Here is a 24,531-nt window from a genome sequence, read left to right as displayed (position 1 = left end):
TTTTCAAGCGCAAGACCATGCCAAAGATCCAAAACAAACATGGCGTCGTAGTTGCTGTCCAAGAAAAGGGCTGGATGGACAGTGAAATCATGAAAATTTGGATTGAAAAAGTTTGGCGTTGTCGAATTGGAGGTCTAAGTCGGCGAAGAAGTCTACTTGTGTTGGATTCCTTTGAAGCACACAAGACGGAGCAAGTGAAACGTTTGCTGAAATCGGAGAACACGGATTTGGCCATAATTCCTGGCGGGCTCACCTCAGTACTGCAGCCTCTAGATGTCTGTTTAAACAAACCTTTTAAGGACAGAGTCAGGCAAAGGTGGATGGCATGGATGGCTGAGGGAATCCATGAACTGACAGCAACTGGAAGACAAAAGAAACCATCCGAAGAACTCATGTGCCAGTGGATCGGCGAAGCATGGCGTGATATTCCATGAGAAATGGTCGCGAGATCTTTTTTAAAGTGTGGAATCACAAATGCTCTGGATGGTTCCGAGGATGATTGTGTTTTCGACAGTTCTTCAGATGATGAATCTATTTTAGAAGATGAGGTTGTAGACGAGCTCTTCGCATCTGACTCAGAGTCAGAGGATTTTTACGGATTTTGAGGTACTGTTAACAATCTTAAAATTATCGCTCACTTCGAAACTGTTGTAAAAAACTGCTTTGTGATTCAGGAAAGTTTACCGGCAGGTCAACACAAATTACCTGAGTATTGTAAGCTTAAAAGTTCATGTTATTAAACTGTTGCAATGGAATATACTCATTGTAATGTTTGTCTTTTGTTGAACAACGATTTTTTTGTTTTTTCAAAAATTGTCCGGAAAATCAGGGTGCGCATTATACAGGGTAAATACGGTACTTTGTATGTTGGCTTGGTTTTTCTTACTTAACTTATGACACCACTTACAAATGACTCCCGACTACCCAAAATTACATGTGCTTCAAGGATTCCAAGATCTTCGTGGCAACATACACCTGGCATCTGAGGCCAACTTCTCCAACATTTAATACTCAAGTTATCTTCTGCACCTGGCATTGGTGATTGTCCCAAACTTTTGATCTTATACATGGCAATTTGCTTAATGAAATAGGATAGTGGTAGCATGTTTATATCCGTCACTACACTGGATTGTTCCACAAGCAAAACAATTCAGAAGAGAGTCACACTAAACACAACATTGGTGGGCTGCTGACCTGCTTGAAAGACATGATGAAAACGCTCATATTGCGATAAGCAACAAAGTATCTCCATTTGCTACAAGTCTTTATTATTAGAAGTCCTCATGGAGCAGTACTGGCCCCACACATTACACTTGACGCTCCAGCTAGCACGAATCTCCACTGATGTTACACAAGACCTCTTCTGCTACCTATCAACCCTTTGACCGATGCCACGCTCAATGTGCGTGACACAAAACACTGTTTCGCCACACAGTCCTTTTGGGACCTTATCTGTGTGCCTTTTCGATGGAACACTGATTGAACACTCACATAAACATGGAACACTGACATTTGTTGTTACGCGAAGAACTCTTGATGTTATTAGTATTTCTCAATTGTAGCTAACTTGATAGGCTTAAAAATGACTTTAAAGATTTCCGGATTGGTATGCGTAGCTTTCAACGGTTCTTGATATGCTATGATATTATTAGCGTTACGTCAGTCGGCACTTATTAGTTAAAAAAAACACAAAAACAAACAAACACAATCAAACACACAATAACAACAACAATAGCTATCTTAAGAATTATATACTAAGGTTTGCTTTGCTGTTCTGTTTTTGCATAATGGCACAATTTTTTTGTCCTTCACTATTTCTCTTGTCACCGGGAGGTGATTATCTAAAGGGGGGAATAATATGTTAATGAATATTTTATGAAATTCTAGTCTTCATATGAGTAACGCAAACAAGCGTTACAGAAAGCCGAACAAACAACCTTGTCACGTTAATCTTTGCACGTGTTTCGGGCAAAAGTTCCCACGAGAAAAATGTTGTTATCAAGTTTCCTTGCGTGTTTTACGCTATGTTTTGGCAAGAATAACTATTTCCTTTTTGGTAACCCACAACGCGGTTCAGGAGATTGATTAACCTTTGAACACTGGAAAACAGGTGACCAAAATGATCAAAGGAGCCCGGGGTGGCATCTGACCCGCGGGGTTAACTCGCCAAGGTTGTGCCTCTAGAAACATTGCTGAGAATATGTGTTGATCAGCTCTAGTAATTCATAAGAATATTGGTTGATTAGGGTTAGTAATTTAATAATGTCAGCTTTCTCAGAGTTAGTACATGCACATATGATTTAGGGACTGCGGAAACTGCGATTCCCATGACCATACGTGATCAAGATAATTCTCACTATCTTTTGGCCAAGCCCAAAACGCCGTTTACCACAGGCATCGTTGTTTCTTTATTCTTTGTCTTATTTCGGAAACACCGTATTGGCGAATTACTGTACAGCTTGCTAATGCATAGCTATATAATTGTGAGTTTTAGTTTGTAAAGAGAGGGAGTCCAGAAGAGAAAAGAGTTTGTAGTTGGATGTACCGCAGAGTACGCTAACAGCTCCACCCCAGCATTAAAAAAATCTGTTTGCTAACAATTTAGACGATTTTGTTCTTCAGGAAACCGGCCCGTTTCTTCGAAAATCGGATGTCACGAATCGTGCATGTACTTAGTTAGGGGGGAGTAGGGATATTTCAAACAAAATTACCCTTTAGCAGTAGCATTCATTTAGATTCACAATCAAGCCAACTTGTAACTTTCATATGCTTTGTTTTAAGACGATGGCACAAGGCCTTATCTTCCTTTGGCCAAAGCCTTGCACTCGTTGATGTGTGGACGACAGGTAATTGCCAAAGAAGATTGCAACAAAAGATCACGATGGATTTACATCAAAATGCAGCTGAGAAAACTCTTGAAACAGTCGAGGGAGACTGCCCTGAGTTCAATGAACAAGCATAACATCACAACGGAAAGTAATTAGCAGATAAATAACTGGAGTGTCTAGATTGGCTCAGTTGGAAAATCTCACTGTAGTAAGAATTTTATCCCACGGAAAGAAAATTCCTTTTCTATCCATAGTTAAAGCCAATCTCAAACTGTTGTTATTTCACAAATTTGACCATTGTTATTTTGGTTTTAGAGCTATTTTGTGTGAGTGGAGTGTGTACGAATCTGTGATGTCTTAATTCTTCTGGTTAGTTTTCCCTCTTATCCTTTTGACAAATCTTTTTTTCCTCTTTTAATTATGTTTTGGTTAGGGAGAGTGCCAAGCTTTTGTTTGGGAATGCAGAGGATACCCAAGCAAAGGCAACTAGAGGTTCAATGGTAAAGGTAAAGAATGCGATCCCACCGATGCGTCGGCTGACACATCACCGACGCGTTGGTCGACACACCACCGACACATCACCGACGCGTTGGTCGGCACATTGTCGATGCGTCGGCCGACACTACCAATGCGTTGGTCGAAATATTTTCCCTTTTTAACTATTATTGTGTTATTTCTTTCAGTTGGAAGCAAGAACAACTTCATAAGAAAGGACGAAAACGTGATAGCTAAATAGCCGCCATTTTTAAAATGAAACACTAGCACCGAGGTCTTCTCGATGTTTTGTCAAGGGTCGGTTACCAAAGGGAGTTTATTAGCAAGTCGCCCGACATATTGATCTCACCGACATGTTTATTTTTGGTTCATTCGGAAGTTTATACTCTTTATTGATCATTGACTTTTTAATATGTGGTGGCTCCTAAAGGAGCCGTTTTTAATTGCAATTTTACTGCAGTGGAAACTGTTCAGCGATGTCTTCCAGCAACTGCTCAAATGCTCGGTCTTTCCCGAAGTTCCGGAACCAAGTGAACTCATCCAAGTAGCTGGGTATGTATTGATACAGGGTACCACACATCCACTTCAACTTCTTTTTGACCAAAGCCCACACGCCTTCAATGGTATTGGTGTGTGCACCACTGTCGGGGTCAACAAAGTTTTTGGAGTGATTCACTGATAGATGGATGTATCCTAGCTGGTTGAGTGGTATGTACGGAGTGAATTGATCTGAGTAGATGACAGTTCCCGGTCGGATATGTAGTGATGAGATGATGAACAAGTGTCTCTCTTGTTCGGTCGGGAACACGGAAGAGCAGCACTTTCTGCGATCCTCGCTCCACTACTCCAAACACCCACGGACCTTCCGAGACTCTCCCTCTCTTATACTTTCTCTTGGCACCAAACTTCGACTCGTCTATTTCCACGGTCTTCCCTAAGCCTCCAAGCTTAATTCCAGCATTCAGGACTTTGTTGCAACAGATTGTTCTCAGCTCACTCAGTGCACGGATCACAGTAGGCTTTGAAAGGCTGGTAAGTTGAGCGATTTTGCTTCCCGAAATCTGCATAGCCCAGAGGAACATTAGATGCAGCCAGGTACTTAACGGGATATTAGATCCCTCGAAGAACGAGCCCAACCTTATTGAAAGCCACGTTCGACATCACTTATTCATACAACGCCACATGTATCCGTCGTTTACCCGTGTTGTCTCTGTTAGTTGCATATTGGAACTACATCGAGAACACTGCTGACAGCTCGCTAAAAGCTTCTTACTCACAAAGAAATTAAAAACATTCTGGAAACTTCCCAGTATAACAAAAAGATCACGGAACTCCATGTTTCATAAAGTCGTGATCAAATGCTAGATCATAATGAAATTAGGATCAAGTGTAGATTTAGTTAGGATCAAGTTAGGATCGAATTAAACCAATCACCGTTGCGGAAAAACAGCGAATCATGACGCTTCTTATTAAACCAATCAAATACAAGGAAAAACGGTAATTAATGCGGATCAAGTTAGGATCGAATTAAACCAATCACTGTTGCGGAAAAACAGCGAATCACGACGCTTCTTATTAAACCAATGATATGAAAGGAACATGTTATTTAATGTGACAACTCAATTCACTTAACACCATTAGCATCTATTTGCAACTACGCTCTCTATACTCAACTATGTCTCAACGTGTAACTAAGTGTACTGTCTGCGGACAATCTGGTCATACAAGAATCCACTGTTTAGTGATGTGCGGTTCTTGTAGTGACGACAGTCGCAAATGTGACTGTGAGCAGCCACCAGCGAAAAAACAGAAGACCAAGAGGGGAAGGAGGGCAGCAGAAAAGGAGCAGCCGCAGGTAGCCGCAGCCCCAGGGTCTCCAGAAGCTGAGCCTAACTACAGATCCATTTGTCGACAGCTGCAGCAGAAAAATCAACAACTTGGCAAGGCCTACCAAGATCTGAAGGCCCAATTCGACGAGCTCGAAGACAGTTGCCAAGAGAGGGAGGAGCAGGTAGCTCAGGCTCAACAGGACGCTGACAAGATGGCAGACTTGGTCTGGCAGAATGAAGAGCGTATTGCCGCCTACAAAGAGGAGTTGAAAGAAAGAGATGACCGTATTAAGGCCCTGGAGCAGCAGCTACGAACTTTGCAGAACTCCTCAGAGCCATCAACTGGAACTAATTGTGAAGCTGCTGCGAAGGTCAACCGGAACGACCTTGCGGAAATCCATTGACGATACGTGGCAGTGCTCTCAGCCCTGAACGATAAGAAATCTAGCCTGAACAATGCTTACAGACTCGCACGCACAGCACGATTAGAGACTTCCTCGGCATAGCGGAGCTGCGAATTGTCAACGAAGTGACGTACCAAAGCACCTTGGAGAGGCTGGGAGACCCGAAACTTTCAGTGAAAAGGATCGAGCAGGAGTGTTGAAGGCAGCTGGGTGATCTGTTGCCGTTGGTGAAGCGACTTCGCGTAACGAAGAAGCTGTTACCGCTGGCGTTGGAGGATGCCTTCTATTCCTAGAGGGCTCTGTCAACAACAACAAAAAAACGGCTCCTTTAGGAGCCACCAAGTTTGAAAAAGTCAATGACCAACTCAATAAAGTTTAGCTTAATAAATAAAGATAAAGTCTCCACTGATGCGTCGCTCGACAGTCGGCCGACGCGTTGCCCGACAATCAGCTAACGTGTTTGCCGAAGTGAGAACTAGGTTCTAATAACAGTTGTCGTAATGGGAACTGGGTTCTAAGAGCACGAAAAACAAGATGGCGGTCAAAAGTAAACTTCTTATTTTCATATCGTAGTGAAAGTTTTCCATCGAAGGCATTTCAGTTCAGTTTGGAAAAGGTACGTTTAGCCTTGCAATAATTCAAAAAGGCTCAAATGAGTCACCTACACGCCACCGACGCACCACCGACGCAGCTTGAACGTTACAAGGTTAAAAAGTGGCCGACGCGTCGGCCAACTGTCGACTGACAGTCAGCCGACAGTCGACGGACGTGTCGGCCAACACATCAGCCGACGCGTTGGTAGGATCGGATTCTTTACATTTACCGGTTCAATGATAGCCGAAAGCAGAATTATCTCGGCAGATATAAAATAGACTCTATTAGCTCATAACACCTTTCGTTTACATTCCTTCTTACTTAAGAAATTCTCTATTACTTTCTGGAATGAGATGGATAGGACAGGAGAAAGGAATCACTTTCGTCACTTTTTTTACCGATATTCGAAAAGTAACTCGATGATGGTTTTGCCATCTTGAGGTACCAAGCAGTAAAATATAAACAATAAATATAAAAAATGCAAGATCACCACATGTATACAAGTTTTGTTCGACTACAGATATGCCACCTCTTTTTAAAAGGTTTGTGACTAATTAAGTGAACCACTACTTGTATCCAGTAAACACCTCAACTGACCTGGTACGCAGTGAATGAATGGTTGAAAGTCTACATGTCAGGTATACATGTAGAACCTACCATTGTTCTTGGAATTAACAGTGCACAAACTAATTGATTGCTGACAACAGCGAGTTATCAGGGTAGACGTTGCTTGGTGAACAGGCATTGCGAGAAAAGAGCAACACTCTAGCTCTCACACTACTTACTCTGCCCTGCTAAATAGCTTCTTCTGTACCCTAACACAGTAGCAACATGTAGTTAAAGTGCACCTAAACTCATTTTTTTTTTCCGCTAAAACAAATCCACCTGTTATTCAAAGCATTTGGGCAGAAAGATTTTTGAATTTGGTTGAATCCTCGATTTTCTATGCCCTTTCAAAGTTGCTCCTGAAGTGTTACACGACTGCATTTTAGGGAGTCTGGGGCAGCGGTTGCTGATAATGTCTACCCAGGAACCAAACACAATAGCACCTCAGTAAGCTCTCTGTATTTGCTCAAGAAAATGGAAAACGAAACTAATCATTCCAATATATTTTGGACTAAAGCATCCAAGTTTTGTTTCAGAATCATTTATTTTTCATCACTGGAGTCAGAGTTGGGTTTTGATTCAGAAAAAACCGAAATAAACTTTGATCAAGCACATTCAACAACTGTGAACTCACTGCTTAGAGCTTTGAGAACAATTTGTAATATTTCAAGCAACGACCAGGAAGACTTCTTTGCAGACAAGCTGCTTGTATATTAGGAATGGAAAGCTAGATAAGAAGTGGAGGACTAGGCAAACGAAAAGCAGGAGAGAAAACTCAAGAACTGCTTTGGATGGTAATTTTGTCACCTAAACACAAGACTCCTGTAGAATTGTTTAGACTGTGTTTTTGAAGCCGCGGAAAGCAGCGGAAGGAAACATTTCATACAATTACCAATTTCACATTGTCACGTTTTAAGTCGTAGCTCCAAAAAACCAGTGTAAATTTTTTTCATAGTTTCCAGTGAAATTCGTCAGATAAGCAACAAGGATGTATTCCCTAAGCAGCCCGCAAATAATAATGTTACGTTAAGACTTTTGCCACTGTTGCATAGAATGTTTGTCACACTGCTTATTTCCAAACCATAGAAAAACTCTGTGAGTGTAAGGATTTTGTTATCATGTAATTCTAAAGGATTGTTCTTCAACTTTTATCTAAATCGAAAGAGAAATAAGCATTGGTTGGCGGCTTACAGTTGCGACCTATTTACATATCACTATACTTGGTAGTAACACTTCTTGATTGATCACAACCTTACCGGCGATGTTATAAACACTGTGGGATGGAAGATATAGGTACTCTGTAGTATTTCAACAAATTGCTGGTTGGCTTTAGGCAGAAAATTTTGAAAATAGCGTTCAAAAGTCTGTGGAACAAATTCCAGTGAGACTCCTTCAATGGTTCTCAGACTCAGTTCGCTTGTTTCGGTTTCACAAAATTAACCATCATTTACGTCTTTATTGTACCTTTGACCAACCATCACCAGTAAATTGTACAGTATATCTTTTTTTAGATCTGGGATAATGCTGCAACAGCCAATAGCACTTCTCAAAGGCATTTCTGCGCACTTTTCAAATCTGTATTGTACCACCCTGAAGGAAAGGAGAGGATGTGAGATATTCAACCTTCCTGGGTAGATGTCACAACAGCCACTGGACCCATTCTCCTTAAACTTGCTGATGAAACAAAATGGCAGTGTTTTGGGGCTATTTTCAAGATTTCGTCAGGACACAGAAAATCAAGGATTTAACCAAATCCAAAATTTGTTCGCAGAAGTATTTCAAATAACAAGTACATTCGTTTTAGTAAAAAAAAAATTGGGGGGTTAGGTGCACTTTAAAGTTTGGCAGTTTTTTCTTATCTGATAAATTTCAAAATTACTCTACAGATAGATTCTACTGTTGCTGCTCGCATATGGCTCATATTATTGATTAAAAGAAGAGATAAGAACACATTTAACTAATAGCCCTTTTTACAGTTCCCGACGCCATGTTGGAATAGTAACCGTGTAAAGATGATAGCAAGGTTGCCGGTGACCCGCGAAATACAAATACAGTGTATACAGCTGATCAGGGAAGGCTTTCCACATTTAATCACTTCAAAAATGGTTCTAGTTCACAAGGATGTGCAGATTTTAGCACTAGAGGATATCCAGAAGTTAAAAGCAAAGGATTTGAAAGAGATTTTGCATTCAAATTCGGAAACGACGGGCGGTACGAAAGTGGACTTGGTGTTAAAAGTCTACGCAATACTCATGCAAAATGTATTACCACCGGCCGCGAATCAACAGCAAAATGCCAATAATAGTGCTCAGAATGACCAGGATTCTAGAGGTGACTTCGAGTACAATGAAACTTTATGACGAATCTATGCTCTTGGATGGTCCACTGATTTGCGACAGCTTCCTAAACTAAATTTTATACAACTTTACGATTACCTTGTTGTGTCAACTTGCAAGTACTGCCACATTGTGCTGAAGGGAACAAATGAGGGGTTCAAAACCATATCAGGCTAACCCACAAAAATTTCATATTCGATGTTATTGTTGTTTTCAATCTAAATTTGGACCATCTTTTTGGTGGGAAAGTGGTGTAACCCTGAAAGGAAATGGCAGATTCTTTAGTCCCCTCTGAACATTGGACCACAGTGACTTTCGTCAGAGCTCTTTGTGAGACAATGGGCTAAGCCTTATACTGCTGACCATTTCTCGTTTGCTCAGACTTAGGCAGTACCATGTGCTATCAACAAAATGGCGGACAGAAGTGAGCAATCATCGAGCGGCAATTCCCGCAAGAGAAAACGAAATCCTGAAGACTGGAAGAAAAACAAACGGAAAAGTCTTCGTAACAGAGGTAAGGAATATGAAACAGTATCAAAGTCAGGCGAGAAATGTACATTTGCAGCAAAACAACTGGGTAAAGACTGTCGCTGCCCACTGAAATGCTTTGAAAGAGTAACACAAGAACGACATGAAAATGTTTTCGAAGGTTTTTGGGAGCTTGGAGATTGGACTGCACAGAATGCCTTCTTATGTGAAAGTGTAAAAGTCACGTCTGTAAAGCGAAGGTATGCAAAGAAAGGCTAGACTTCTTTGAACTCACGAAGAAATTACTCTCGTCAATATCACATAAACGACAATGGAATGTCTACTTGGGTATGCAAAAAGGCTTTCTTGGCCATTTATGCTATATCTAATGGCAGGCTTTCTCGTGCTGTATCGAAAATGCAAAGTGTGGGATCTCCACAAACAGATCAAAGGGGTAGACATCAGCCTAAAAACAAAACCCCTGAAGAGGATGTGCAGTTTGTGCGAGTTGACATTCAGAGCTTCCCAACTGAGTCAAGTCATTATTGTCGTAAAGATAATCCCAACCGAAGATATCTTTCATCAGATCTCACCATAAAGAAAATGTATGATTTGTACATGGAGAAATGCAAATCAGAATCACGAACCCCAGTGAAGGAAAATGTCTATCGTGAAATATTTAACACAAAATTCAATCTATCATTTGGAAGCCCCAAGAGTGATACCTGTAACAGGTGTGACCCATTACAGACAAGCCTAAAAACTGAAACTGATGAGCAAAAGCATAGGGAACTGACTGTTCAGCTTGCTTTGCACCCGCGTAAAGCTGAATCCGGGTACAACCTGAAATCAGACAAAGAACTTGCAACACAAGACCCAAGTATCTCTTTAATTTCCTTTCATTTGCAACAAGTGTTGCCAATGTGACGTTGTGTACTTGACGTAATCAAAATCACGCAATGTGATATGAGAGGACCTGGGAACGAGGTTGCAACCTCATGCAAATTTTGTAGTTTTCGGTCGATCTATTCAGAGTGTTTGTGATCGGTTATTTCTCCTACAAGACAGCCAAATAAAGGACATTAATGGATTGACTTGTTATTCTTCTGCCTGGGAACATTTGGCGACCGCGCCAGGATCGATGTTCAACCGATGTTTGCGTTTGTTTTGTGTGGAGACCGTGATCGAAGCGAAGGAATTGAGGGAATGCTGATCGCAGAAATGGTGGTAACTTGTGGTTTGCATATCCTTTAGAACATTAAGCTTATGTGGTAACAAGAAGAAAGACGATGGATTCAGAGCTCGAAGAACTGCAACTTCAAGTTGAGGGAGGAATTTGTAAGCTCCCGATCGTGGAAATGGAGTAGTTAGCGGCGCATGTGGGTCTTGAATCAAAGGAATACAAAGGAAAGAGTAAGCTTGCCATGTCGCGGATCGTTTGTGCAAAAGTTGAAGTTGAACTTGGACAAATGGAAAGTAAAGTGGAATATCTTACGGAACTTCAGAATTTTATTGCTGGAACGCCACCACCACTCAAAGAACAAGATCTTTTAGATCTTATAACCGCGCTTTTAAAATTAAAGTGTTTTCTTAGCACTACAGTCGTAATGCAGTGTGAGAGTCCCCTTTTCTGCCTTTTGAAATCTCTGTGCACTTCATGCTTGGAATGTGGTGGTGCCCTTTGTTATTATAAAAGTCTATCGAAAGTCATTTTATTTACGCTAGATGATATAAAACGATGTTTAAAAAGAACTTTGAAGCGTAATTTCTGTAATATTTCTTAAGGACATGCACAATATGGTGACAGCAACAACGGATAGAAATTTAATGCTAAATCGCTACAATACATAGAAGGTAGTATTGTCACTTACATGGATCGCAAACTGTACCTCAGTCAGATCTTTTTTGCTTAATTACTGGGTTCCCAACAAAATATAGATATATGTTGTTTGTTTTTGACGTGACATACGTGTGTCTTGAATAATGAAATCACTTATGTCATTTTTCAATGCATTCTTTCAATTTTCTTACCTTTTGTTCCTTTTATAAAGAACTTTTAGAAATGGCGGATGGGTTTCTTCTGAAGCTTTCATGGAAGCCCACAACGAGGCAGTCCAGATGAATCAGATTACAATGTAATGCTTTCTGTTTTCAAACTGAGGTAATACGGAAAACTGTTGCCTAAAAACAACAGGAAAAAAGAAAAAAAACAATCGTTCATGTTTAATCTCTTCTATTGAATTTGTTTTGTTCCTTTTTCAAGGAAACTTAAAATTTTACTCTCTCAAGTATGTAGGCGCAGTTAATTAGCTTTCTTTTTACTTCCATTTTTTTCACAGATCAGTGCAGGAAATTCATGGAAAGGATCAGTCGCAAAAGAATTTCGGATGCTTTTTATCAACATGAAATTGAGTTAGTATTGCGTGATCGTTATCTTTCTTGGGCTTTCCACGGAAATGAAGATGAGTTTCGCAGAATTGTTTTGATTAAGCTTAACGAGCTGCGCAGTTGGGAAATCTACAGCGGTAATTGATTTGACTTGCATGTGAGGCTGATACCACGATTGACAAAAAGTTATGATGAAGAGACTTTTTTAGCATTGTCCGTTTTTTTCTGATGTCACTGCAGGGCATGAATTTGAGGAACTAAGTGAGGATGAGGTGGCATTTGTCGGAATGAAAACTCGCCAGATTAGAAGAGATGCGATTAGTCAATCATTAGTAGCAAAACAGCAAGGTTGTACAGAGTGGTACAGGATTTATTCGTTGGTTGAAATAATCCTTGTATATTGTTTTCTTTACGTAGTCTCTGTGCTGTTTTCGATTTCAATACCTTTGTTCTTCATCAACCAACAGTAACAAAAGTTTTTGCGATCTGTTTTTATATATAACAACTAGGCACTGCTGCATTTATCAATAATAACAAAGAACTTCTCATATGTAACTCTACAAGCGAGGCAGTTTCTGATGATGTATGCAATAAGGACACTGGAGGCAATCAGAAATGCTTCCAGAAATGGTCACGTGGTTTGCTGTATTTCGTGCACGGCAGTGGGCATATCTAAAGTCGGTCTGCTCTTTACTCATGAGTTTCAGTGTCAGCGAAATACATTGTTAGGCAGGGTTTCTCTCTTTTGTAAGGGAACAAATTCTAATTTGCAACATTATCCCTAGCCTGTTCATATTGATGCCGTAATAATGAAAAATCTGCACAACATCATATCAACGCAAGCATATTTCTTCATAAAATCCCTTTTGCATGTTTTTAGTTTAGTTTCACAGATAGAAAACAACAGCAGTATCAGCTGCAAGCCATGCAAATTATTGTTTACGATGCAAATTGTACCGCATGGATTGTTTTGTTATCGTTTGTGTTTAATTCCTTCCATTGCATTTTTTCAGGGCAGAGTCAGCGGGTCAGGTCTTCCTTCTTGGAACCATTACCTGTACGGAATACTAAAGAACATTCCGGACGAAGAATGGGAGAATTTTATGCTATCTTAAGAGAATATGTGTAATGTATGCAAAATGGTCTGTGTCCAAAAAATACTGCCTCTAGAACTTCCTTCTGACAAAACGTGGTTAAGAATTACTAAGGTGATCGATAGATTACATCTAGATAATCATAAAAACAAGCTTTGTCATGAGATATATTTTTCGGAGCCGCTAAAGGAAAAGTATGCAAACTTGAAGACGCCAGTCGCTGAGCAGGTCTTCATCTGGTCTGCGAGATTTAAAAAATTCTATGCGCCATGTCCCAAGAAAGGGATTTTATTTGTTACTATAGAATGGTGGTGAGAGGGAACAGGTACACTTCTAAAAGTCACCGTGAGTCACGTGATCCTGTGTTGCCGAAGGTTCTGTCACAGTTCATTACTTGATTAATACTCCAGCTCGAGAGTAGAACTTTTGTTAGTTTTACGAAGAAGGATGAAATCATTTTTCGTTGCAAGTTTAACTAGTGTCTTTATACATAATCTATATATCTTGTTGGTTTTGCTTCTTTGTCCTTTAATAAACTGGTTTCATTGAGACGTATGTTTCATTTGTTTTTTTTTCTTTGTCTTTGCGATGTGGTATGCTATGAATGACTCTCCAAAGTCATGTTTGGGTCGTGCATATAGTTGCATCAGTTTGTCCAAAAGCCATTCATCTGTAAAAAGGAAAGCAAAAGTGTTGTCATGAGTACAACTTCATTTCAATGGCTATTAATAAAGAAAATTAATTTTTGCTCGACATGTTGTGAACATCTTCGAGATACAATAAGTTACCCTAGCAGCCGCACGAGCAGCAAAAAACACCCTTAATTTCAGCGCTTATTGCTAAAAAAAACAGCATTGTGAAATGTTTTTGGGAAATTGTAGAAAGCACTAAACGATGCAAGGTTTGGCTATATTATAAAAAAAACTGCACAGAGGTACTGAGTTACATGAATTTTAACTTTTTAATTCCATAAAGCTGTGATTAAGCATGTTTTAGCAGGTAATATTGTGACTATCGCCAACTACGGAAACCTATTGTGTCACGAGAATTACTAGAACGTGTTTACCTATGATTTGGAATCGTTTTGATACGCTGATTTAAGTGAAGGAAAGTGTGTTGAGATTCCTTCAAGGTTAACGCTTTGTATATGGGAATGATAAGTTCACACATCATATTGAGATGGCCAGAAATAAAATGTCTCTTCCGGTTTTAAGTATCATTTCGTGAAGGTTTTTAGTGGGACATGTTTGTGACTATTAATTTTGAGACTGCCAAAAAAAAACACCGTGTGTCCATGGCTTAACTCTTGGATAAGTTAATTGGCTTTTTTTTTGGCCCATGTGTTGCTCAATCAAATAGTTACTAAGAGACAGGTAACAGGAGAACCCCGCAGGCACGTTATACGTTTGACCGTCGTGTTAGGTTTGATGGAATGGGAAGGAGTTTTCTAGTTAAGATATGGTTTGAAGTTTTTGAAACAAAAAGGACATTTTTGTTGTGCTTGGAAAAGTTTGCACGAAACTAACAGCCACCCCAGGTGTTAAGGAATTGAAATAAGTGTTGGAAGGGCAATTTTTTTCCCAAATGCATAGATTGAGGATGACAATGCTATTCAAAGCTGGTTGTACTTTCAAATCAAGGTAAGATTTACGGAAGTTTTGAGCACATCGTGAGTATCTATACACCATTGCATAGAGTATTGCATACGTTTATGTAGTCTGTACAGTGGACATATTTAAAGTTACATTACCATTATAGGATCGGAGAAATTTATTTACTATTCGAATAATAAGGAAAGATGGCCGGTAAGGGGAATGGGGGTTGGGGGGGGGGGGGTTGGGGGATACCGTACAATTGTGGATAGCTGTGTTGCTTCAAGCGTGTGAATTCCTTACCCGATTTAACGGAAAAGGAAATAACAAATTTACACTCATTTGATGGGAAGAGAACATTAAAAAGGAGTGCTTTTGGACTACATGTTCCTGTTATAACAGTAGATTATATGAACACATACATTTTATTTCACGTATTAAAATCTTTCACTCAGGGGTTTCTCTAAAACGAATACCCTAAGACCGCCATAAGTCGAAAAGACAGACCCAGCATTTATGTAAGGCATTTCTAAGATTATTGAAGTTTTGCTTTTTCCTCTAAGGCAAAGGAACATTGGATATGAACACGGTATTTATTTTGTAATCACCATATTGAACTGAGCAACTAAGCTTTTACACTTTGCCGGAAGTGGGGCGATGTAAGCAGTTTTTTTTTGTCCTTGGTATCAGTGGAAATAAAGTCTGCTTTCTATTGTACTATGTTTTTGCTAGAAAACTATTAGATTATGAGTTCAGGATTTCAACTTTGCGATAGTTGACCAGGTTGCAGCTTAAGTTAACTATCCCGCACAGAGATTGAGAGTGAACAATCTAATTGTTTTAGTAGAAATCTGCTAGTCCTTCAAAACTTTATCGAAATCCTCATTACAGACAGTGTGGGAATGCAAAGAAAATTCCCTTATTTTGTTCGCGAGGGCCCACTGCTATGCTACTCAATATCCATCACAGAATAGATATTGGGTTGTATGGTCAATTAGAGAAAAGCAATGGTGATAGTATGCTAGTAGATTTTCCAGTACTTAATATGTTATCATAAAATATATATTTGGATGTTAGGAAGATATTAAGAACTGGAGTCACCCATTGCCCCCATTATATTAAAGAGGATTAAGCCAAGGACTAACACACGAACAAATATTTCAGAATATGTGCCACTTAGATCTAAAAGTCAAGATTACAATATCATTGGTTTTTGGTTTGTGGCTTGCAAATACTACATGTATTCAGCACTCTCTAAAGTATGTTGGGACTTATGTATCTATTTTGATGAAATTGCTTTGTCAATCTATGTGGGTAGGAACACTAAGAATATTGGAAAATAATTAGCAGAACATAATATTGCATTTTACCAATTGTATGTCTTTGCCCTCCTGATTCCACAATATTTTTGTAAAATACAAGGTTACACTGATTTGGCCCTATTAGCAACATTAGTTCTGGTCAAGTACGAGAGACTCATTTACAGCTCAAGCTGGAGGTTTGAGAAGGGACATCAAATTGAAATTAGGAGGATGAAGTTGGGACAGAACTTCATGGAGGGTAAGGGGATATTTAGCTGGTAGTGAATAATCCACATCAAAGATAGAATCAATTAAAGTCAATTCTGGTTATTGAATGAGGTACTCAGCTTTACAGAACATATCTTAATATCTGTAAGGGTAGGTAACTAAAGTTGGGAAAATCATGCTGCTATAGCTTTATAAAACATGGTGTCTTGGAGAGACATTTGAGCATTGTTTACCAAATTTTCATCTTCGTTATTCATCAAGCACAATCTGGTAATGACAATAACAACTTTTGGCTACATGTGATGCATTAAACCTAGTATCAAAATTAAAGGTCATTGTAAGGATGACAATAACTGAATCTTGGATAAAGACAATAACTGCATTCAATGTTTTAAAATTACATGGACATTAAGGTCAAGGATTGAGTCTTTTCTGGTCACTATGCACCTTTCAGTGCGACACGTTATATTGAACATACAAACAAGTCTGTGGTGCTTAAAATTCACCTGTGGCGTCGATTTTTTTTATACAAACCAGTTTGATTTTTAAGTATTGCATTTTTATAACAAAGCACCCCTGCCTTCATAGAGAAATTTTTAGATGGATGGAATTGATCAATAATGGCAATAACTTATACTTTACCAAGTAAAAATAAATTCTTGACCAAGGCAACTTAATATAGCACTGTTTCATCCCAATCTAGAGTAGAAATAAGTATGAACAGGTAAGGTGAAGTATGCATAATAAGCAACTGGCAATGTAGGAAGCAGCTTATTTTGTTGTCATTATCATAAAGTTAATACAATAGAACTATAAGGATAAGTATCGCAGCATGAACGATATCAGAGGATGGAAGGGTCATTGCCAGCATAAACTTTGTGAGGAAGCACTTAACACACAGGGGTTGAGAGGTGCAAAGCGAAAATAGGGTAAAGAGTCTTGCTAAAATACAATAGGCAATGTGCTTAGGTGGTTGAAATGCCTTTTCCTTGACCTTTTATTAGGCTGTGTAGAGTTACCGAAAAACCTGAAGGGAGGGGATGCTGTTCACAGGCCACTTTAACATACTTGCCTAGAACAGTAATTATAAAGAGTCTTTCACCCCTTTACATAGTCAACGTGAGGGGATGGTGTTCACAGGCCACTTTAACATACTTGCCTAGAAAAGTAATTATAAAGAGTCTTTCATCTCTTGACATAGTCAAGGTAATAATAAATATAACTGGGTAATTAACTAAGAAAATCTTTACTTTTCACAAATTTTGCATTTTGTTGAGTTCATTTCAAACGGAAAATGTAACACCTGAAATTAAAATGCATTGGAAATTAGAGACACAGTAAGTTGCAAATTAATGTACAGGTACAAAGGTAGACATTGGGTAATAGAAAAATTGGTTGACAGACAACTTAAGTGCAGAGAATCTCACTTTCTGTATTTTTGTCCATGTTTTTCGTGATAAATGTAATAAATTGGTATTCTTCTTTGTATCCACAGAGAAAGTGTTACACAGATCTCATCAATATAAGGGAGCACACAAATTACCAACCAGCTTAAGAAAGATGAGCAAAATTTCAAGAAACATGCCAATGAAGGTATTTACTTTATTCGTAGTAGTGTTTACTCTAACGGGGAACGAAGACCAAGGTATTGGAGGATGAATTAAAGAGGCTGGCCTAACATTAAGCAACTATGAAATACATTTAGGGGACAGATTACATGTTGTGCTGAAAGCATGACCTACAAGTGAGATTGTAAATTCCCTTTCCATGTAGAAATGTTTCAATCAGAAAGCTTCAAGGGTATTATTACATTCTTCTGTTTCAGTTCTCGACAATTTTGGATTTCAAAACACGCGTTCATACACCAAAGAAAAATATCAGTAACAGGAAAAGAAAAAATGAAGCAGTGACAAAATTTTAGACCTAAACCGTTTGCAATAAAATAGCAACGAAATATTCAGAAACATGCATTAGCTTTGAGAACATCTATGGGGTCAATGAAGTATCCAAAAATGTCCTTCACACCTTGAAAGCTTAGTTGTCTAAAAAAACACTATTGGAAGCAAAAAACTCTTTGTTTGGTCTAAGATAAGCGTTAGAATTACAACAAAACGACATAAAATTTGTCGAGGGAAATTTGGGTTTAAGCAAGGTTTCAGAAATACGGTCATTGTACACAGTATTTAACAGTCAATTAGATTTGCAATTGACTCAAAAAGTCTTAAACGCAATTGCAACAAATAACAACAAAATGAGCACGCAAAAAATTTGTAGTTCGCGCAAAATCCGCGCGGAAGTATTATTCTACTAGAACTGGATACTCTCGGTTTGCTCGCAGAGCAGAAAGCAATAAGACAATGCATAATTGTTCGTGCGCAATAATTATCTTTTCGGAATTCACACTCTCGCAGAAGCAATATTTTAAAAGTCAGGTAGCATATAAATGGTTTTCTAAAGAAGGCAAGCGAGGATAGGTGATTTTGTTTAGAGTAAACAAACGCGTGAGGAACGACAGCTTAAGATACAATATATGTATTCTCAATCTTCTAATAATACAGAAATCGGTATTTCATGGAGCTTACCTTTGTCAGTCAATCTTTGTTCAGTTTGCCACTTTTAAACGGCAGCGTTTGAGGACAATATGTGTACAAGCTCGAGGAATCTGCGGTGAAAGGAATTGAGACAATTCTGAATTGAGGCGGACCGAAAGATGCCATGCCGTTCGATTTATCCGCAAATATAAATAGAACGCCCCATAACGTTTAGACCAGCCAATCGAGCACTTGTAGAATGAATTTTCCATGTATCATAGATGACATTGTAAGCTTATAAACGTGTAGTTTTGCCTTTAGGCAACCTTCAAACCCAGTGTTATGAGTGAAGACAGTGAAGTGTAGACAATAAAGACAGTGAACCACACCCCCTACAGTGAAAAGACAACACCGAGTAGGACTGGCTGCGTAATAACATCAACTGAACAATTGTGACCATAGCAATACAGATTAATGGATTACAACGGAATGCAAACAGCTGGTTTGGAGATGAAGATTGCAGTTGAGACACCCCTTAAAGAGTATTCTAATTAGCACGATGTTGATAAGACAAGTGCGCTGTCGGTGTGGAGTGAACAAATTCCGACTGAAATGTTACGAGTGAAGACGGTGAAGTGTAGACAATAAAGACAGTGAACCACACCCCCTACAGTGAAAAGACAACACCGAGTAGGACTGGCTGCGTAATAACATCAACTGAACAATTGTGACCATAGCAATACAGGTTAATGGATTACAACGGAATGCAAACAGCTGGTTTGGAGATGAAGATTGCAGTTGAGACACCCCTTAAAGAGTATTCTAATTAGCACGAGGGTGATAAGACAAGTGCGCCGTCGGTGTGGAGTGAACAAATTCTGACTGAAATGTTACGAGTGAAGACAGTGAAGTGTAGACAATAAAGACAGTGAACCACACCCCCTACAGTGAAAAGACAACACTGAGTAGGACCGGCTGCGTAATAACATCAACTGAACAATTGTGACCATAGCAATACAGGTTAATGGATTACAATGGAATGCAGACAGCTGCTTTGGAGATGAAGATTGCAGTTGAGACACCCCTTAGAGAGTATTCTAATTAGCACGATGGTGATAAGGCAAGTGCGCCGTCGGTGTGGGGTGAACAAATTCCGACTGAAATTTAAAGATAATTGCAGGCAGGAGCGCAAAGAAGTGATAAGGTCTGCAACTCACGTTAAGTTGCAGAGGATTTCGAAGTGTTTTATTATGTCATAGAAGCTGCTACTGAAAATGGATTCAATCTGGAAGACACTTGAAATAGCAAATGCGTAAAGAGGAGTTCTAGCGCGCTTTCGAGATTACTTGTGTATCGCGCAAAGATCTAGGGTGATAGAATTCACTGATTTGGTGAATTATTGCTTAAAAGATTTCACCGGGCTTCAAAACAAATTGTAATGAAACTTTGTCCAAACAGTTGAGATATGGATTTCTAATGCTGCTTTGTTTAAGTTTGTCACCCTTCCGTGTAGGTTAAGATACACTACTTGAAAAGCGGGGAAACTCCAGGGGTGGGCCTTGAAACTATGTACTTCTGTGTTTCTTTACATATTAATCTAACCATCAGCACTAGTCAGAACACCCGCTCGCCACAGTATCATTTGGTCATTATGTGCAGATAATTATAGCTTAATCCTTTTAATCGGCTGGTGTTAAATAGGGACTTTAGGTGATTTTATTTTTGGGATAATTTGCACAACGAATAGTAGATCTAAACTTCAAGGGATTGTTGTCCAAATCAGAAAGCTTATTAACACTTTCTCGAATTGAATTAGTGGTCCTGTTTTCAACTTATTTTTAAGATGTTCCATTAACTGTCAATTTAATTTTAAAAGAATGAACAACATTTCTCCTGTTAGACATATCTTCAGGCAGTTGACTTTGAAGACAAGTTCTAATGAGGCGTAAACCGAAAAATCTGATATGAAATTGATCCCTGTCAATAACAGCTTGGAAAGATGTAATTGTAAAATAGCTTTGCTGTGTGTAGGGTGTTAACGATGGATGTTGTTATCGAAAGGTGAGTTGTTAGTGTGCAGTTTATAAAATATTGTGCAGTTTTCATTAGGGCGAACAGGACATATATTGCATGATGGAAAATAGCTGAATTGATTGTTATGAGCTAGTACAAGTAGTGTGGAAAGCCTCAGCAATTATTTCAGATCGCGATGAAAGTCGATTGATAATCACACTGTGCGATGCTCACCGGTAAACCGCTTTTAGCCGATTTCAGTTAGATTTCAATGAAATCAAATAAGTAGAGCGGACTTACAAAAAGGGTAACAATGCCGATGATCTAAACAGTGCAATGACAAAGTGTTACGCAAAGGAGCGCTCGATTTGTTGAGATGATAAATAAAGGCTGCACTGAACAGGGATTTCTTCACAGAAAACGTGTTGTAGTTATAAGCGGTATTAATGAGCATTTTGTAATAGAAGTTGTAGGTTTTTTCAGGGATGATCAGTATTGCATGTTTGTAATAATGCACTTAACTTTGAATCGAAGACGCAAATTGTGATATGACATTATGAATGTGCTACATTACCAAATTATGGATCTTTAGGAACATGCTATTTTCAAGAAAGTATGGGGTAAGGGGTGGAATGCAAAAACAAAACTTAAAAGTGTAAATTTCTCAATCTTTGTTCTGTTTTTGTATGTCATTTATCGTTTTCTTTTATAAGTGTAAGAATTGGCAGGAAAAATTCAGGTCACGTGACCCTCGTGACCCCTAGAAAAATAGAAGAACTTTCAGGTATATGGACAGTAAGAGTTTAGGTATATTAGAGCTGTATTGTTAATGCTGTTATTTAAAATGTGGAAGTAGTCCATGGAACTAAACCATTAAACTTCCTATAAGGTTGGATGGATGCTCCGCCCAACTAGTATTGTTTTTTTCAGACTCTGGCGGATGGGGTTGGTAAAAAATGCGGACCCCTTAATCTGGAGTCCGTACTGGACAGCGTTCTGGCCCTCCTTATTTTTTCTTATCGAAAATACGGGCTCTATTTAGTGAGTGGTCAGAATGCGAAGAAACAGTGAATTCACGCAGTGTTGTGAGTGATATTATGGAATAATGAGAAGTTTGCCTATTATTTCATTTATCATTAAACAAAAAGTCTCCAACAGTGTTCACGGATTCATTCATTGATCTGCATGTCTTGTTACTTTAACGAATTGCCACTTCCCTTTGATATACACTTCTGTGCTTTGCGGAGGTCGATAAAAATTTTTCCTTGTAAGCTGAACGAGCGCTTCCCGTTAAGGTTATGGTTGAGGCATCAATTCATTTTTTGCAAGCTTCACTGATATGGTATAGGAGAAGGATATTAGGAAAAAGTGGAAATAAGCTGTGGTAATAAAACTGTATGGAACTGTATTTACAATTCACAATTTTAAGTAGAAGATTATGCACTTGTTTGAGCCGGTCTAGGTTCAAGGACATGCGGACTATAGCTGCCACTAACTTTTTTCCGGTAATCTCGTTAATGGTAATTGATAACTTAGAAGTAAGTTGGTGACTGGTAACTCTATTTGTCAATGTTTTGTTAACTTAAAAGCTAATGTTTAAACAATTGTCAATTGAGTTTAGTTTTCGTACATAGCTATCCGAACAACCCCTCAATACTTCCAATCTTTGCGCTGTCTGCGCTGATCGTACAAAGAAAGAATTTCGTTTATGAGAAGTTTTGGTTTTTTCAGCAGAGAAAGAAAAATGATCTTCAGATAAAAATGTTTGGTTTGTGGGATATTGCTAACTATGCTAAAAGTGTTGCACAGAAATACTAAACGCGATAGAGTGCTGTTACAGTAAAGTCCTAGTAGCGGGTGTCTGGAAAAGGCGAATAGCGAATAGTTTGAAATACCGAACAGCAAACCGAACAGCGAATAGTCTCGAATAGCGAATAGTGCGAATAATTGCAAGCAGTCTCTAATAGTAGTGTATTGTGGCAAACAGTGGCAAATATTGGCATATAGTAACAAATAGGGTACCCAGTATCTCGCTGCTAACCTTGTAGCGACTTAGGATGGGTTTTTTTTCCGCTAAAAAGCACAGATGCTTATAGTCAGTATTTGGTACTTTTGGCGACTGTTCGCCACTATTGGCACTATTTGAGAGTATTGGTACTATTCGGAACTATTCGCTATTCGCTACTATTTGCTTTGCTATTTGGGTTTTCAAGACACCCTTTGAGTAGGCGTTCACAAAAAGGACTCCAGTTAGCAGAATAAAGGGAAAGGGATACTAGGCGATGAGTAACTAAATTATAATTAATAACTAAGTGGAATGGGGAACTAAAGCAAACATTCTTTTTCAGAATGGAGAGTTTGACTTTGAATGATGACCAGGTGGAGGAGTAAGTGGTAATTCTTGTTAACAATGATGAACGTGCCCTGGCAAACTAACCTTGAGAAAAGGCCAAAAAGATGTGATTCTATACAGGGTGAAATAGAACAGAAACATAGAACAGAAAATAAAAAGTGCTTGTATTCCAATTTATTGAGAAACGTTTTCTTAATACTGTTTGAATGAAATGAATAACACTCTAGTAAAAGCAAGGGATTAATGTTTTGTAGAAGTACTAAGTGTAGCACTATATTACAACCAGCAAAGGGCAAGAACAGTACATGCTAGTTATCTACAATTAGGGGATGAGTAGCTAAATAACTTAGTAACTGCACTGAAGAACTAAAACAAAGATTTCTTTTCAGGATGGAATGGGAGGCAACGGATATGCAAGAAGTTAGTAAAAATTGAGTTGCACCATATTTCCCTACAAGAGGCAGTTGTTCCCATTATGTGCTACGAGGAGATGTTGTGAGCTGTTAGAAAAAGGAGCTTGGAAAGAGCGGTTTCTTTAAGATCTTTAGGCAATATATTGTCTTAATTAAACAAATAGTGAAATTTTCCTCCAACTTCGGGCTTTACTTATTTTGGAAGCAAAGGAGGGGGAGTGTTGGTAGTAGTTATTTTTGAATCTTTACATTTTATCTACACTTTGTCCGTGATTGCACCTAGGTCTGCCTATGGGGATGTGTTAGCGATTAAAAAGGCGCTGTATGAAATTGTAGTCGTTGTGTTTGGGACAGTTGATAACCTTGTGAGGAGTGTAAAAGTTTATGGAGATTGACCAATTTGTTTGGGTGTAAATTGTGGGTTTTAAGATGCTAGAGAAAGAAATGTAATGGGCAATATACAGCGCATGGTCTCCATTTCCGTTATGAAAATTATAAATAACTTAAAAATTGTGACAATCTCAGGGCAGGATAGGGAGTAGACTTGGCAGGGAGGAGGGGTAAGAGTTGGGGTGGGGGGGTGGAACGGTGAGATATGTTTCAGTCTGCCTTAACGAACTCTTTAACAGAACAACTCATCCAATCCTTTCCTTAGCTCTTTATCTTGTTTTTATCGACTCAATTCCCGTGCCCCACCAATTGCAATGAGTTCGATGGGTTTGGCGGAACATGAGCCGAGTAAACAAGAAATATCTTAAAGACTAATTTTTGTACTGATGTACTTGTATTTTAATTTTTTTACCGTTTATCCCCAGGACGCCAATGACGGTTTGCGGCCTGCCTTACCCAAGGTAATTGCCTCGTTGAGGGTAATTAAGATTACTTGCGAAAAAGTGGGCGAGTCTTGGCTGTGTCTACTGAGATGATGAAGCAATTCTTTTCTCTCTTTTCACCTCTTTCAATTAATAATTTGCTTCAAAATTTAAGAGTTCTGGACACAGTCCTGTCATTTTGTGTTTATTAAGTAAGTGTACTAACAATCTTGATTGATCTGTATG

General features: G+C 38.9%; 1 protein-coding gene and 1 pseudogene across 5 annotated transcripts; one reads left to right on the top strand and one right to left on the bottom strand.

Moving 5' to 3' along the window:
- Positions 1-1,905: 1,905 nt before the first annotated feature.
- On the bottom strand, positions 1,906-4,477 carry LOC145501383 (uncharacterized; annotated as a pseudogene).
- On the top strand, positions 4,476-24,434 carry LOC145501365 (uncharacterized). Of its 5 annotated transcripts, XM_081480857.1 has the most exons (7): positions 4,476-11,721; positions 11,900-14,682; positions 15,198-15,223; positions 16,057-16,194; positions 17,659-17,756; positions 23,056-23,094; positions 23,450-24,434. In XM_081480857.1, the coding sequence occupies exons 2-6, from the start codon at positions 14,627-14,629 to the stop codon at positions 23,077-23,079; spliced, it is 342 nt and encodes a 113-aa protein (XP_081336983.1). In that variant the 5' UTR covers positions 4,476-11,721; positions 11,900-14,626; the 3' UTR covers positions 23,080-23,094; positions 23,450-24,434. The 5 variants fall into 5 exon arrangements, 4 of the variants coding, with proteins under 4 accessions (XP_081336983.1, XP_081336982.1, XP_081336980.1 ...); XM_081480856.1 differs by lacking the exon at positions 23,450-24,434 and having other exon boundaries at positions 19,016-23,203; XM_081480854.1 differs by lacking the exon at positions 23,450-24,434 and having other exon boundaries at positions 17,659-23,203.
- Positions 24,435-24,531: the final 97 nt, after the last annotated feature.

This window comes from Orbicella franksi, chromosome 10 (assembly GCF_964199315.1).
Source record: "Orbicella franksi chromosome 10, jaOrbFran1.1, whole genome shotgun sequence".
NCBI lineage: Eukaryota > Metazoa > Cnidaria > Anthozoa > Scleractinia > Merulinidae > Orbicella > Orbicella franksi.
Note: the sequence above shows the minus strand (reverse complement) of the source record. Positions and strands in the feature narration are given on the sequence as shown.